Source organism: Leptodactylus fuscus, chromosome 5 (genome assembly GCF_031893055.1).
Source record: "Leptodactylus fuscus isolate aLepFus1 chromosome 5, aLepFus1.hap2, whole genome shotgun sequence".
Taxonomy (NCBI): Eukaryota; Metazoa; Chordata; class Amphibia; order Anura; family Leptodactylidae; genus Leptodactylus; species Leptodactylus fuscus.
The window spans coordinates 44,430,562-44,446,488 of NC_134269.1; the positions used below are offsets into that span (position 1 = coordinate 44,430,562).

A 15,927-nucleotide genomic window follows, 5' to 3' on the forward strand; every position below is an offset into this window, starting at 1 on the left:
TGATCTATTTTTGCAATGGTGGAAAGATTGCCTGCCACCTTCTTTGCAATATGGAAGCATCAAAATGGCTTCACCATGAATACAACCATTTTTCAATTTGAGGACAATTAGAAGTTAAACATTTTTGCAAATCTAAAATAACTAAAACTTTTTCAGAGTTTTAAAAGTTTTCTCTAACCATCTCTTGATTGGTTGTCAATGGACACGACCACGAACGCAGGAACTTTCTATGGTCATTACTTGTCAGAAACCCATCCATTGTTTCCTTATTGTGGCCGGGTTATCTTCTCATACATGTAGTGTCCCTGCCTGATATAGTGGCCACAATAAGGAAATCATGGCTTACGTCCCATTGATGTTCCTGGACATATCTGTTGGCAACTGATCAAGAGAAAAGGCTGTCATCGCTAAGCTAGTTAGAAAACATCTGCAAAATTCTTCATTTTTTCAAAAATATTGAATTTAAAATTTTCTACAAATCTAAATATGGTTATGTTTACAGGGAAACCCCTCTAAGACTGTGTTGTAGCCCTGTCCGGTTTTACTGTGAGCAAGGGATAAGATTGGTCTATACCGGGGTGCTCACACTTTTTCAGCATGTGAGCTACTTTATAACATGACCAAGTCCAAAGATCTACTACCCACTTCTTGTGGGCGCAGCCCGGAGCAGGTCTGTGGGTGGGGCTGGGCATGTGGGCGGGGCCGAGCGGAGCGTGAGAGCAGGAGACAGCGGCGTTCTGTGGTTGCCCAGGGATCCCCGCTGTCTGCTTGTTCACAGCACAGGCTAAGGGTCATCTCTGCACACTGGCAGGCTGGGGCTGCGGCAGCCCGCCTGCCAGTGTCCGGAGATGACTCTCAGCCTGCACTGTGAACAAGCAGCACCCCGGCCCTCTCCATCCCTAAGAGCGGGGAGCGCGTCGTTCCCCAGAGCTGCTGCTGCCCGCAAGCCTGCAAGTGTCCGGGATGCTTGTTCACAGCACAGGCTCAGAGTCGACTCTCAGCCTGCACTGTGAACAAGCAGACATCGGGGATCCCTAGATGCATCCCGCGATTGACCGGTAAATCGTGATCGACGTATTGGGCACCCCTGGTCTATACTAAAGTGAAAATACACAGAATATTGTATGTTGGGATTTGTCTTCTTGACTTAGACACATGTTGGTATATTTTTAATGTACAGTTAGATTACATTTCTAGTTCATTTTTTTTCTTCTCTCTTTTTCAAGTTTTCCTCTTGGGTCAAAATTCTTTGCAGGCATTTTCTAGTCATCTCTATGTAATTACTGAACCCACCGAGGTTGCCATCAGACTTTCCTTTAGTGAATATCCGAGCTTCCTGGTGATCTAGGGCCTATGTGCTCAACTTGTGGTCCGTGTACCACAGGGGGTACATTCCTTGTCTGCGGGGTACTTTTAAAGGGCAGAGTAGTGAGTGATCATAGCCTTGTGGGTACTTTGATGTATAATTTATATGAGTAGGGTTACTTGACTTATGAACATTGAAAAATTTATATATATATATATATATATATATATATATATATATATATCCCATGTATCAATATACAACTAGGTTAATTAAAATTAAAAATTTAATATTCTGGGAAATTTTCACAGAAATGGCTATATCTAAGTGGCTTAATTCACGGTCGCTAATTTTAGGTTCAGTTCACATTCAGCATATTATAATCTCCAAAAAATCTCCTTATGTAGGCAACAGAACATGTAGGTTTTTGCTGTCCGCTTGAAATATCGGACATCTTTGTGAACGGACACTTAAGGACAGACACTGACTGTAAAAGAACGCACATGATGTCCCATTAAATGAATGCAAAATGTAACGGACAAATCTAGTGTCCGATGCTAATGTCCGCGCAAGATTTTGCGCGGACATTAGCATCGGACACTAGCTGTCGGACACAGACGCTAGTGTGAACGCCCCGGAAGTCTGATGTTGTGTAGTACAGATGTAAAACTTTGAACCCATTGAGGGGAATTTGTAAGACTGTCGTTTTTGCGTCACTCTCAGTAAAGGCCTTGACTGACATCTGAATTATTAGAGCCCCCAGCCTCTTAATTTATTAAGTGCACGCCCATACGCCATAATGGAAACTTGTACAAGAAAGGAACTGGCCTAGCATTTCTGTATAACTCATGGCAGATTTCTGCTGTGAGATGTAATAAATATGTTAGGCCGAGGCCTAACACATTCGTGAGTGAGGCGCAGAACGGCAGATGCGGCACATATTTTGGGCAAGAAAGGACCATGCACCATAGATGTGCTATAGTAACACCCAGCTATACCAGAAAACTGATGTAGATGGCGGGATAAATTTCCCCAGTAACTCCAATTGTAAAAAAAATGTAATAAATAACTGCTGCAGCAGAAGGCAACCAAGAACAATGAATAGTCTATAAAAAGTACAGTAAATGAAAAGTTCTGAGTTACATGAGCAAAAGAGAAGTTACACACAAAAAAGGAATTCTGCTAGTGATAGCGGGATGTGGTCAGCCACAAAGAAACATTTATGTAGTAAAACCACACCGTGGTCAGATTTAAATTAGGAACTAGAAACTAAGCAACTGTCATAATAATTTTATCTCAGTCATATTGTTGTGACCCAGCTTTCCCAGAAATATGTACAGTACAGACCAAAAGTTTGGACGCAACTGTATTTTCATGACTATGAAAATTGTAGATTCCCACTGAAGGTATCAAAACTCAGAATTAACACATATGGAATTATATACTTAACAAAAAAGTGTAAAACAACTGAAAATCTGTCTTCTATTCTAGGTTCTTCAAAGTAGCCACCTTTTGCTTTGATTCCTGCTTTGCACACTCTTGGCATTCTCTTGATGAGCTTCAAGAGGCAATCACCGGAAATGGTCTTCTTACAGTCTTGAAGGAGCTCCCAGAGATGCTTAGCACTTGTTGGCCGTTTTCCCTTCACTCTGTGGTCCAGCTCACCCCAAACCATCTCAATTGGGTTCAGGTCTGGTGACTGTGGCGGCGAGGTCATCTGGCGTAGCACCCCATCACTCTCCTTCTTGGTCAGATCGCCCTTACACAGCCTGGAGGTGTTTGGGGTCATTGTTCTGTTGAAAAAGAAATGATGGTCCAACTAAACGCAAACCGGATGGAATAGCATGCCGCTGCAAGATGCTGTGGTAGCCATGCTGGTTCAGTATGCCTTAAATTTTGAATAAATCCCCAACAGTGTCACCAGCAAAGCCCCCCCACACCATCACACCTCCTCCTCCATGCTTCACGGTGGGAACCAGCCATGTAGAGTCCATCCGTTCACCTTTTCTATGTCACACAAAGACACGGTGATTGGAACCAAAGATCTCAAATTTGGACTCGTCAGACCAAAGCACAGATTTCCACTGCTCTAATGTCCATTCCTTGTGTTCTTTAGCCCAAACAAGTCTCTTCTGCTTGTTGCTTGTCCTTAGCAGTGGTTTTCTAGCAGCTATTTTACCATGAAGGCCTGCGGCTGCACAAAGTCTCCTCTTAACAGTAGTTGTAGAGATGTGTCTGCCGCTAGAACTCTGTGTGGCATTGACCTGGTCTCTAACCTGAGCTGCTGTTAACCTGCGATTTCTGAGGCTGGTGACTCGGATGAACTTATCCTCTGCAGCAGAGGTGACTTTTGGTCTTCCTTTCCTGGGGCGGTCCTCATGTGAGCCAGTTTCTTTGTAGCATTGATGGTTTTTGCAACTGCACTTGGGGACACTTTTAAAGTTTTCCCAATTTTTCAGACTGACTGACCTTCATTTCTTAAAGTAATGATGGCCACTTGTTTTTCTTTACTTAGCTACTTTTTTCTTGCCATAATACAAATTCTAACAGTGTATTCAGTAGGACTAGTAGCTGTGTATCCACCTGACTTCTGCACAACACAACTGATGGTCTTAACCCCATTTATAAATCAAGAAATCCCACTTATTAAACCTGACAGGGCACACCTGTGAAGTGAAGACCATTTCTGGTGACTACCTCTTGAAGCTCATCAAGAGAATGCCAAGAGTGTGCAAAGCAGTAATCAAAGCAAAAGGTGGCTACTTTGAAGAACCTAGAATATATGACAGATTTTCAGTTGTTTCACACTTTTTTGTTAAGTATATAACCCCCACATGTGTCATGAAAATACTGAAAACTCTTTGAATGAGAGGGTGTGGCTAAAGTTTTGGTCTGCACTGTATGTCTGGTATACATGAGGTTCAGACCGTATTCTAACTGAAAGACATTTACATTCAAGTTCTTTATGTTGAGGAAAAATTGACTTCACTACGACTATCAACTTGAGCTCTTTTTATTTGCTGCAGTTGAAATTCTCTCTGTAGCCCTCCAACGTTCCTGAGCAATGAGCGCTGTTAGTTTTGGTGCCGGATATGCCATCTAGACTCTCTAATATCGAAGGGATGATGTCAGGAAGGAACAGGTAAGGGGAAGTGATTCTGAGCTTTGACAGTGGCTGCTTCTGTAAAAGGCTAATTGCACATGAGCATGTACAGGCCGAAAGCCCATGCAACGGCACAGCCGGTGCATGGGCGGCACACGGATGTCATCTGTGTGCTGCACGTGCACTAGTCGTACTTCTACAGTCCTATTCATTCAATGAATAAGGGCAGCTGAAACATGGCCACAAAACTGGACAGAAATAAGATAAGATCCTTTAATATTCCCACAGTGGGGAAATTTCAGTATGTTACAGCTGCATAGTAATACAGATACAGGATAATACACAGTAATATATTACGGAAGTAGACACACATATGCGGAGAAGAGAAGATATACTAGGAGTCCATAGCAGAAATGGAAAAGAAGTTTAGTGGCCCGGACTGTCAGTGAATGAGTCACTGTGTTATCTGGGAAAAACCTGGATAATGCACTGAACTAGCACACTGTCCTCTGTAAAGGGCCATCATCTCTTGAATGATGCCCCCTTGTCTGCTCCTGCCTGATACCACCCACTTGACATTAGTATGTCTAGTTGGCATATTGGAAATCAAAACTAACTCACTGATCATATGAAAACAGTGGGGATACAGAAAAATTTTTCAACTGTGCTAGAATTGGTGGAGCAGCACTTATAAGGTGAGAAGAACTTGAGTTGTTGGAGGAAATGAAAGGTCCTTTTTGCTTCTTTACTTTAGATTCATGTCCATATTCATCCTTACACACAGAGCTCTATGGCGGGTGGAGAAATGGTATAGGAAGGCTGTTTAGTTGATTTATTATCTCATTCTGTGCACTATTAGCCTCTTATCTACATCTTAGCAGTGTTAAAAGAACACAAAGTAGTAGTGTAACAGCAGCAATTAATTGAGTGGGTGTTTTTTAAATCTTTTTAGAACATTATCATCATCCTACCCTTCCCCTCTCCATACACTAATATATACCAAGTAACTTAGTCTGAAAAGTGGAAAAGAAAAACAACATAATTCTTTAATAAGTTATATTGCAAAGTTTTACATATTAACCTCTACTATTCATTTATATAAAGTTGTTTAGAAGTGGAGGTATGCTGTAAATGTGTTCCAAAAATGTTTTTTTGCTGCAGATAGATTTAAAAAAAAAAAATATATATATATATATATATATATATATATATATATATATATATATATATATATATATATATGATCTATTATGCAAATAGTTATGCAGTCGCACTGAGGGCGGTCCCAAGCCCAGCAAGTACTATGGGTCTTGTTAGTAAACCCTGCATGAGCCACTACACCATTCTGCAATATTACTGTCCTTGGCATTAAAATCTAGCTGCTGTGCATGTACAGTAATGAAATATGGCGGCAACACGTGCACAATACAGATGTCAAGCAGGGAAATTACCTTGTATGTGGCAGACTGGGAGTGATCTGTGCATGTGCAGTGCACTCCTTGCTTTGAGAGAGGAGAGGACAGATAGCTGTGTAAAGAAAACTATACATACAAGTTTGTCAAGAAATGTTTCGGATAACGCTGTACCCCTGCCGACTTCCTACAAGTGTAGCAGAAGGTAATTTTCATCTAGTGTCATACTGACTATCTACGGTAATTGTTCCGGTGCCTAAATTTTGATGGATACATAAACATTTTCTCATCAGTAGAGTTAATTTCTCGTGGGGTAAGAGTACTGGATGCCCGTTCATGCATCATTACGGAAAGATGGCTCAGCAGAAGTAAATAAGTTAATGGTGACTTGATCTTTCTATTCATTATTATCAGCCAAGCAGAACCTAATTAGTTCCCATGTTTTCTTCTAGCTAATAGGCCTCTTGATCTTGTGCATCGGAATATACGCCGAGAGTGAGAGACGGAAACATCAAACTTTGGAAGGGATATTTCTGGCCCCAGCTATCATCCTGCTTCTCCTGGGCATCCTCATGTTTGTGGTCTCCTTTATTGGGATGGTCGGATCCTTAAGAGACAACCTACTGCTTCTTAAAATTGTAAGTCAACAGACTGTAATATGAATTTTATGTGTCCCATGTTGTAAGACTGGGGATTAAATAAAATGTTCTTGGTTCTAACACTATGGTCTATAGTAGATGTTGTGACACCTTTTTGTACGTGTACCCTAAGGGGTATGATGATGCCAGAGAACTAGTTCTCTGGAAGTGGCAGATTTAGTGAGTGCTCAAGTACCAGACACTGGGGTGGGGTGGGGGGGGGGGGGGCTATAGATACATATCTTCTGTTCTATGATCTGGTGAGTGAAAAACTGAACAAAAGCTAAATGTCTTAGTTTTTAGGGCCAACTTTATTTTTCACCAGCCACTTTTCTATCCTTGTGGATGTAATGCTGGATTCACACCTGAGTTGGAGTCTCTGTATTAGACTCTGCTGTAATTTCCGATTAAAAGTCCCACAAGGGGCAGAAACCCTGGTGGACCCCATTTAAAGAAGACCTTTCATGACTAGGGGCACAGGCGGTTTTATACACCGCTGGAAAGCCAACAGTGCACTGAATTCAGCGCTCTGTCAGCTTTCACGATCTGTGCCCCCTCCCCTCCTGATAGTACTCGGCTATAGACGAGTACTGGGGGGGAGGGGGTGTTCCTCCCTGCTCTCACAGGAAAGCGCTAGAGGCGCTAGTGTTAGGAAGGACATTCCTGACAGAGTGTCAGAAACGCCCTTCTGACGGTGAAGAGCTACGGTTTCGGCACCGACAGCTCTTCACTCGGGGCACAGATCATGAAAGCCGACAGTGCGCTGAATTCAGCGCACTGTCGGCTTTCGAGCGGTATATAAAACCGCATGTGCCCCAACTCATGAAAGGTCCTCTTTAAGTCTTTGATAGTAACCGGTTTTTAAGTAGACTGGAACGGCGGCTTTCAGGTCCCCATGCGGATCCAAACGACGGAGTCGCGAACGCTAGTGTAAACCTAGTGTAAGTAGAATTTTCTTTACAACCTGTGTATATGGAAGGGGTGCCAGCATGCTACTGGTAATTTTGCTGTTTTAGCTGCACGTATTATATGATGAAAAGAACTTTATTCACTGTTTCATTCTATGCACTAGAAGCCTCTTATCTACAAATTAAAAGAGCACAAAGTAGTGAAACAGCAGCAATTTGAGTGTGATTTTTAACAGCAGCCTCTTCATCCTACTCCTCCCCTCTTCATAGGCTGAAAGTAAATAGCCTGGAAAGTGGAGAAGAAAACCTAATTCTTTAATAAAGAAAGGGAAAGCCTCTGCAGAGAATTTATTAAGACTGCCATTTCCTACACCGGTCGTAATAAAGACCTTGACTGGCACGAGGTGTCCCCTGGCTCACCTTGTTCTCAATCCCGTTCTGCTGCCTTTTGCAAAAAAATGACGAGCAAGGCAAAGGGCAAATGACATGGCACATTTTTGGTGCAAAAAGGGGAGGTGTGCCAAAAATGTGCCACAATTAAACCCATCTATGCTGGAAAACTGGTGTAGATGGGTTAAAGAATCCCCCCCCCCATGACTCCTTCTTCCCCTACATACACAGCTTTCTGCATTTATAGCGGATGACATATTCTAGGTTTGCTAAAGTCCTGCTCCCTCCACCCACACAGAGTGATTGACAGCTGTTCTTGTATACACAGTCATACACAGACGCTGTCATTCAGCATAGTCAGGGGAGCAGGACTCGGTAGTTATCCATGTATGAGCAATTCCTGTCTGTCTTTGTAAAGCACAGCTGTTTGCTCTACAGACTTCTCCTGCCTCCGAAATCAGAAACCAAAAGTATGTGGCATACAATATGCTGGAAGCTTAGTTCCCGGATCGCTAAGGTTGGACTTTGCTCCCTCTCTCTGCCTTTCACAATTACTTCTGAATTGTCTCATGCTGAAGTTAATGAACTAGTAAACTATGACCGCAGTGTGTAAATGGTCCTGCATGTGCTGCAATAGACGCATGGACTTCATTTGCGATACAGGTTACTGGATGAGTTTTTAGAATCGGGACCGGAGCATACAGGAAAGCAGCAGGAGCAGCCTTACAAAAGATACCCATGGATCCTATGATCTACATGGCCAAGTGTGCCCATTTAATAGTGTATTAGGCCTCTGCCCACATCCGATCCTAGTTTCTGTTTACTAAGAAACCACAACCTAGTGCTGGGTCCGTTGCCCAACAAATGCATTGGCGCCCAAGTATCATCCCAAAATTCCAGAATTATAATGACATGCCTTGGTTTAGCAGGACCCCTTTTTTAAACCCCCTCCCACCCAGCCAATTTTTGGAGTTTGACTTTTGGTTGTTTTTTTTTTGCATCTCTTCTTCTAAAAGTCATAATATTTGTATTTTTCCATAGAGCCGTAGGAGGGCTTAATTTTAGCTGAACAAACTGGACTTCATAATGGTACGATATAATATTCCATGCCATGTACTGGAAAAAAATTCAGAATGGGGTGGAACTGCATTTGTGCCACCTTCTTATGGGTCTTGTTTTTTTTCACGGCGTTTGTGTGGCCAAAATAACGTTATGCGCATTTTACAGTTCAGCACTATAACAGATATACCGTATATACTTGAGTATAAACCGAGTTTTTCAGCACAGTTTTTGTGCTGAAAAAGCCCTCCTCGGCTTATACTCGAGTCAATAAAAAAAAAAATATATTTTTTTTTTTGGGGGGTGGTGTTTATGGCCATCCACGATAGTAATGTATAGAACCTTCCATTAAGATAGTGGGGAAAAAAAAAAGAAGCTTGGGTATCCCTGTGTCTGAAAGTGCCCGGTCTACTGAATATATGGGGTCTGCAGTGCTCCTGTTCCGTCGGGAAGGGGTTAATAGGAGCACTGCAGATAACCTATATTCAGCCAGGCTGAATTCCAAGTGGGGGAGAAAAAAAACAGTCCTCAAGCTCAGGGAAGGGGCAGACAGACAACCAAAACACCCCCTCCCCTTCCCCAGCAACTACTGCACCCAAAAACTCCGACCATTTTCATTTTTGAAATTTTCCAGTAGCTGCGGCATTCCCCCCCCCCCCCCCCCCCTCGGCTTATACTCGAGTCAATAAGTTTTCCCAGTTTTTTGTGGTAAAATTAGGGTCCTCGGCTTATATTTGGGTCGGCTTATATCGGAGTATATATGTTACCAAATTTTCATAGTTTTTGTTATATTTTAACACATTTAAAAAAAAAAAAAAAATTCCTTTGAGTTGCCATAATCTATGGGTGTTTTTTTTTTTCTTTTTTTGGGGGGGGGGGGGGGGGCTGTATCCAAGGCTAAGAATCTATCTATGTTCAAAGTCAAATTGACCATCTTCAGACCTAAGGTGAATGTAATAAACTAGAATCAATGTATGATGCCCAAGACCAAGCAGGCGGTGCCATTGTAATATGTAAAACGAGCCTTGAGATGTTCCATCTGTTTACAGTAGATTCTACGTACAGAAATCACAGTATGGAGCCTTACAGTGCGGCAATACAGTCACGTCCTGTGACTACCTGAAAGCATCCATTATTCATGGGTTAACCTTACGCTCTACTGACAGCATGTATGGGATATATTCTGCCCTCAAGGGTATTTTACATCTTTGGCGGCCCTGGATTTTGATGTTTGCATAATGTTACTTCTTAGGGGATAGCCTATGAAGTACGGCTGGCTTTGTGTATAGAGAGGGGGTTACGTAATAGAAAATCGTAAATGTCGCTAGGAGTTTTTATCATACAAAAGCCTAAACTTAATATTGTGGTTGTTAGTGTGTTCCTGTAATTCGTGTCTGTATAGTTCATTATTCACAGCGGGAGACTGGAATGTGGAGATTTTACGCTTTGAATCTCTTTTAAGATGTAATTCGGGGCTTCACTGAAGATTTTAGTGCCTTTTTATTTAAGCTCCAAAGCTTTCATCAAACTATATTTTCCTCCGATAATAATGTTTGAGTCTTATGTTATTCTTGTCGTTTTTTCGGGGGATTTTTTTTTTTCACAGTTCTATCAAACAGAGAAGAAAGGAAAGACAGAGATGCTGTATGTGCTATACTGCTATATATTAGCTTGGAAGTGTTATGCTGCTGTGAACATGGCGGAAGGTTAAATCGGGATTCATTTCAATACAGACATGAAATGTGGCGATATTAACCTTACCTACACGATAATTCACTTTGCCTTTGTATTTCTATAACGTGGGCTATGTAAACCATAAAGCTGCTCCCCAATTTTGGAACAGTGTCTATGGTTGACACCAGAATTCTGTGTTGGCATTGACAACCGGATTTTACGATGGCATGGTGGGTACTTCTTGTGAAATATAAACTCTATAACGAACATGTCCACAGAGGTGACCGCTCCTCTAGAAGTCCCATGACTTCCTGGTACAGTGGTCCCTTGACTTTCGCGGGGGATACGTTCCAAGGCCTCCCGCGAAAGTCAAATTTCCACGAAGTGGAGATGCGGTGTTTAATCTCATGTTAGGGGATGTCCTGCAATACTGTTCATATCCAAAATAGTCTACAGTACAGTATAGGAAGTGATATGGGTACTCACCATTGCAGAAGATATACACAAAACTTTTCTGATGATATTGATGAGCGGCCGTGGGAAAACCCATGGTGGTCAAAAAAAAAACGAGTATCCTTCCATTAATATTACTATTAAAACGCGTGGTATAGCCCTTCCGCGAAGGTCGGCCCGCGAATGTCAAGGGACCACTGTAATGACTTCTCTGAATAGAGTATCTTTCTTTACTTTACTTCTTCATCCAGTTCAGACCACCATGACAACTTCTCCTGATAATTGCAGAGTTTGCTGATGAGATACCATTGGCCAGTCGTTCTTTGCTTCACATAGCTACAGGTATAAATTCACACACCAAACCCAATTCCTACATTATTTTAGACCACAGCCTTTATAGCAATATAAATAAATTCAGGTCCCTGACTTAATTCAGAACCCAGACCCATAAGTTTATGTAGATGCCAGAATAGACCCCATAATAACCCTCCCCTTCCCCTGACCAAATACCCTGAAGAAAAACAGACCTCAAATCCTCTAAACTAATACTGACCTCAGAACAGACACCCTAAATAAATAACCTTGAACAAGACCTCCTTAATAAATGCAAACCCCACACCAGAACTCTAATAACAGACCTAGATCCCATAAGCTATTACACACCCCAAACAATAAGGGCCAATGCACATGACTGAATTTGCTACTGATTTGGGGGCCAAGTTCATCACAGAATGCAGTCAGATGATTCTGAGCGAGATCCAAGGGCATTCTGTAATGCATTCACGTCTAAGGGGCTTATGGATCTGTTCTGTTCCAATAACACTGAGCAGGTGCTATTCTGCTCCATCTTCTGAGTTATCAGAACGGACTAGATCTGGAAGCCCCATAAATGTGAATGCATTATCGAAAGCACTTAGATGTCATCCGACTGTATTCCGTGACTGTTTTTGGCACCAACTCCGATGCCCACTCATTCTTTTGCATGGGCCCTTACATGCATTTACTCATACTCTGACTCAGTGGCGCCTTGGAACTTGGCATTTTGCTGCAGGACCTGCACATCACTGCAGCAAAGGCTTGTTGGTAAGTTGGGCATGATGTTCAAGGGAGCTACCCCTAGAGGGCAGCAAACAGAGACTGTTTCCCTATTTACATCTTGGGAAACAGATATGCATATTTTTTCCCAAAATCCCCCCAGTGGAGCTAAAATGGCTTTTTGTAAGACTCCACACGCCTGAGAAGGTGGTCTCTCCTCAAGGAGTGACATTATCCCCATAACCTGACCTGCACAAGGTAGGTCCTGCACACAATTGTGTCTTCAGGGCTGCAGTTTTTTTGCAATTTGCTTCTAAAATCACTGAACATGCAAAATGTAACAAAGCCTGGGTAAACTCCCATATTCTAATCTGACACTTCTTCATCCAACAACAACTGACCTCCATTAACAGCATCATTGGAGTCACCCCTTAAATTGAGCCAGCAAAGTGACCCAAATAAGCCAAGCCAGTGGTCTTTTTCCCCATAAAAAATGCTGAAATCCGAATGTCCCAAATAGATAGTCATGTTAGGAGTAGTGTCACGAAAATGACATAACATTTGCTGCCTTATGGGTTATTATACATCACGGGTCAATAGAATATTACTGCTTTATATTTTGTCAGCAGTAAAATAAAACAAAAAAATACAAAAAAGTTTTACTTTGACTTGAGCCTTCATAGTATCAGAGAGTGAACATGAAAAGTTTCCACTCTGTAGGACATCCATCAGGTCGCTGAAGTTGAGAAATGGATATTTTGTCATTTGATTTTTCTCTATTCAGAGTTTTATAGCCGTGTACAGCAAAGTAATGGGGAGGCAGCATTCATTAATGTCTAGAAATGTGACATATAGTACAGAGTGTCAACAAGCGGCAAGAAATGTGAGAAATCTGGAAGATGAAGTTATAAAGAGTCGTAAACATTACAGAGTGCCGTGACAGTACGGAGAGTTCTGCTAAGTTTGCAAAGATTAGTGCTACTTAAAGGGTTCATCCTAAGATCAAGACTTCTCAGCTATCCTCAGGAGAAGTGTCTAAGCGCAGACTCTCCTTTTATACTATATGTTAAATTTGATGCTCTCTAGCTAGACTTGTTGGAGCTGTAGTTGGCTGACATTGTACCCATTGGTTGGCTGATATTGTGCCAAAACTTTGGCACAGTTTTGACACGCCATGTTTTAAGACACACTCTCTTTTTGACTGAGCTGCAAGAAGTGTTTATAACATACAATAAATTTCTATATACGTAAGGCTGCTGAAGGACCCATAAACATAACCAAGTAGTACTCACCTCTCTACAGGTCTCCATTTTCATCGCCAGCAGCTTCATTCATCTGTACCAATACTACTGGGCTGTTTGTGCCAGGTGACCGCTGCAGCCAGTCATAGGCTTTAGTGATCCCCCCCCTGTTTACAAGACTGTATGTCCCAGCAGTCACATGCTGTTGTCTTTAGAGGTCACCGCTTAGGCCTTTGATAGGCTATAGTGGTCCCCTAGTACAAATAGGACGTCACTGGTGACGTCAGCCAGGGAACCTGTATACAGACTAATGTAGCTGCTGCCCCTGGAAACCAACGCCCCGGGAGAGGTGAGTATTATCTTATGTAATCCTCCTTTCATTCCTGAGAGTGCTAGCTGACAACCCCTTTTAATCTTAGTAAGGTTTTTTTTCACATCTCTATTGTAAGAAGAGAAAAACGGAAATTCCAACTGGGTCAGATGGACACACATCCATAATGCAAAGGACTCCTAATGCCAAAATGTAGGATTTACTGTTACTTCTTTACTACCCGGTATGGGAAAGGTGACAACCGTGTGCTATATTCCATTCTGTACAAAATTATTGCAGGGCAACACGGTGGCTCAGTGGTTAGCACTGCAGCCTTGCAGCGCTGGAATCCTGGATTCGAATCCTGCCAGGAACATCATCTGCAAGGAGTTTGTATGTTCTCCCTATGTTTGCATGGATTTCCTCCCATTCTACAAAGACATACTGATAGGAAAAAAAAAAAAAAGTACATTGTGATCCCTATATGGGGCTCACAATCTACATAAAAAATATATTGCACCTGGCCAGTATGATGATCATATGATATGAAAACTGAAAAATGGATGACAGTGGCCAGTACTCCAAGTCTAGATAAGAAGCAGACTTCAGTTTGTGATCCTATCTTAGTGCACCACTGTGCCGGTTATATAGGTTATCCCTCCTAAGGCAGAAAGATGCTGGTTAGGTATTTGTAGATGACAATTCTCATCAATGTCAGGTTAGTTAGGTCCCCTGATGATGGATGTTGACACACCTTGAAACGTGGCGTAGGGACTGCTAGCTGTTCAAAATCAGGTTCAGCTCGGGACTCCCCTTTTCAGGGCGGGAGTCACTATATGGGGAATTGAGGGACAGTCTAGGGACATCTAGGGTCAGTCCGCTGGTGCCATCCCGAGTAAGCATGGTCATCGAAGTGAGTAAGATTGAACCATTTTCTACCTACATATGGTTGTGTGAATATGCTTGGAGTACTGGTCCTGGCTTGAACCTGAAGGATTACATTTTGTGTGTATATATTGATACGAGTTTTTGGTGACTGTGACTCAGTTGGCCATTTTTAATAATGCTTGTTTGGCGATATCCTTATTAGCCTTTCTTAGGGGTTATACAATAAACGTTAAGTTTTAAATGAGTGCGTCAGTGCTTGTCCGATTAATTTGGAATGCCCTAACAAATATTAATGCACCTTGTAGGGGGCTACAAGAGTCTGGTCCCATTGTGACATTCACTTTAGTGATGACCTGTGTATGAAGAGTACGCATAAGACGTACTTTATATGAATATTGTCTCCTCTGCGGTGTGTAGGTCACCAACTAGCATTGCTCTACGGAAGAATGCCAACACTATAATATTGGGTTGTGCTCCTCTGGCTTAGTTCACAGGTTTAGTTTATGGCTTCATAGATGAAGATTTTAACCTCCGGCTCAGAATGTGTACACAGTACCTGCTTGTCATCCATGCGGTGTCCCTCTTTTTTTAACACTAAATATCTTGTTAAAATTCCTCTCATCGATATGGCGCACCTCTGCCCCAGACTGTGTGACATTCAACAAGAATAAAGCCCAGACAGAAAAAAAAACCGTATAAGCCTCGGCAAAGTGATTATTTCTGTGGCTGCTGTTCGGCAGTCTATTAAAGTTCATTAGATACAGCCCCAGTATAAATATCAGGGGTCAGTGATCTCCGCCACCTTCCCAAAGGTGATTCATTGTCCCCTGCTGATCCTTACAGGCTCTATTCTTCTCCAAGTCCTGCACTGGCTAATACAAAGGCCCCACGTTCCATGTGCATGAAAGTCCAGACTCGGCTACTGAAGCTTTTCATGTTTTGATGTATGAAGTTGGCATTTTAAGCGTGTGCAGAAAATACAGATTTTCACTTGTGTGATCATTCCATTTTGTGCTCAAAAGTGCCCTGTATTCAGAATATATATACTGTAGATATATCCAGTGGTGACCAGGGGAGTACACCATCCAGTGGTCCCTTTACAAACAATTGCATGGAGCCTCCTCCTGCATATAGGGATCACAATGTACTTTTTTCCCTATCAGTATGTCTTTGTAGAATGGAAGGAAATCCACGCAAACACAGGGAGAACATATAAACTCTTTGCAGATGTTGTTCCTGGTGGGATTCGAACCCAGGACTCCAGTGCTGCAAGGCTGCAGTGTAAACCACTGAGCCACCGTGTTGCCCCTTGCCCTGGTTTTTAAAGATGAAATGGCCAATATTAATAATCGCTTCTCCTCTTCAGCCTAGCATGTTGCCATACATGACGTCTCGATGTTGCTACCATTGCTGGCACCACCAGGTTCTTGCAGCTGGTGGCAAGCTTGGGGACCACTAAGGGGCAGTACTGTGTGTGTGGGCAGTTAGGGGGCATTAAATAGTTTGTGAG

At 42.3% G+C, this 15,927-nt stretch overlaps 1 protein-coding gene across 1 annotated transcript in view; it reads left to right on the forward strand.

Annotated features, from left to right (window-relative positions):
• The window catches only part of LOC142202753 (tetraspanin-15-like), a 106,236-nt gene that overhangs the window by 25,210 nt on the left and 65,099 nt on the right, over window positions 1-15,927 (forward strand). Inside the window, exon 2 of the mRNA XM_075273054.1 lies at window positions 6,274-6,459. Within this exon, the coding sequence (XP_075129155.1) occupies window positions 6,274-6,459 (186 nt within the window). The remainder of the gene's footprint in view (window positions 1-6,273; window positions 6,460-15,927) is intronic.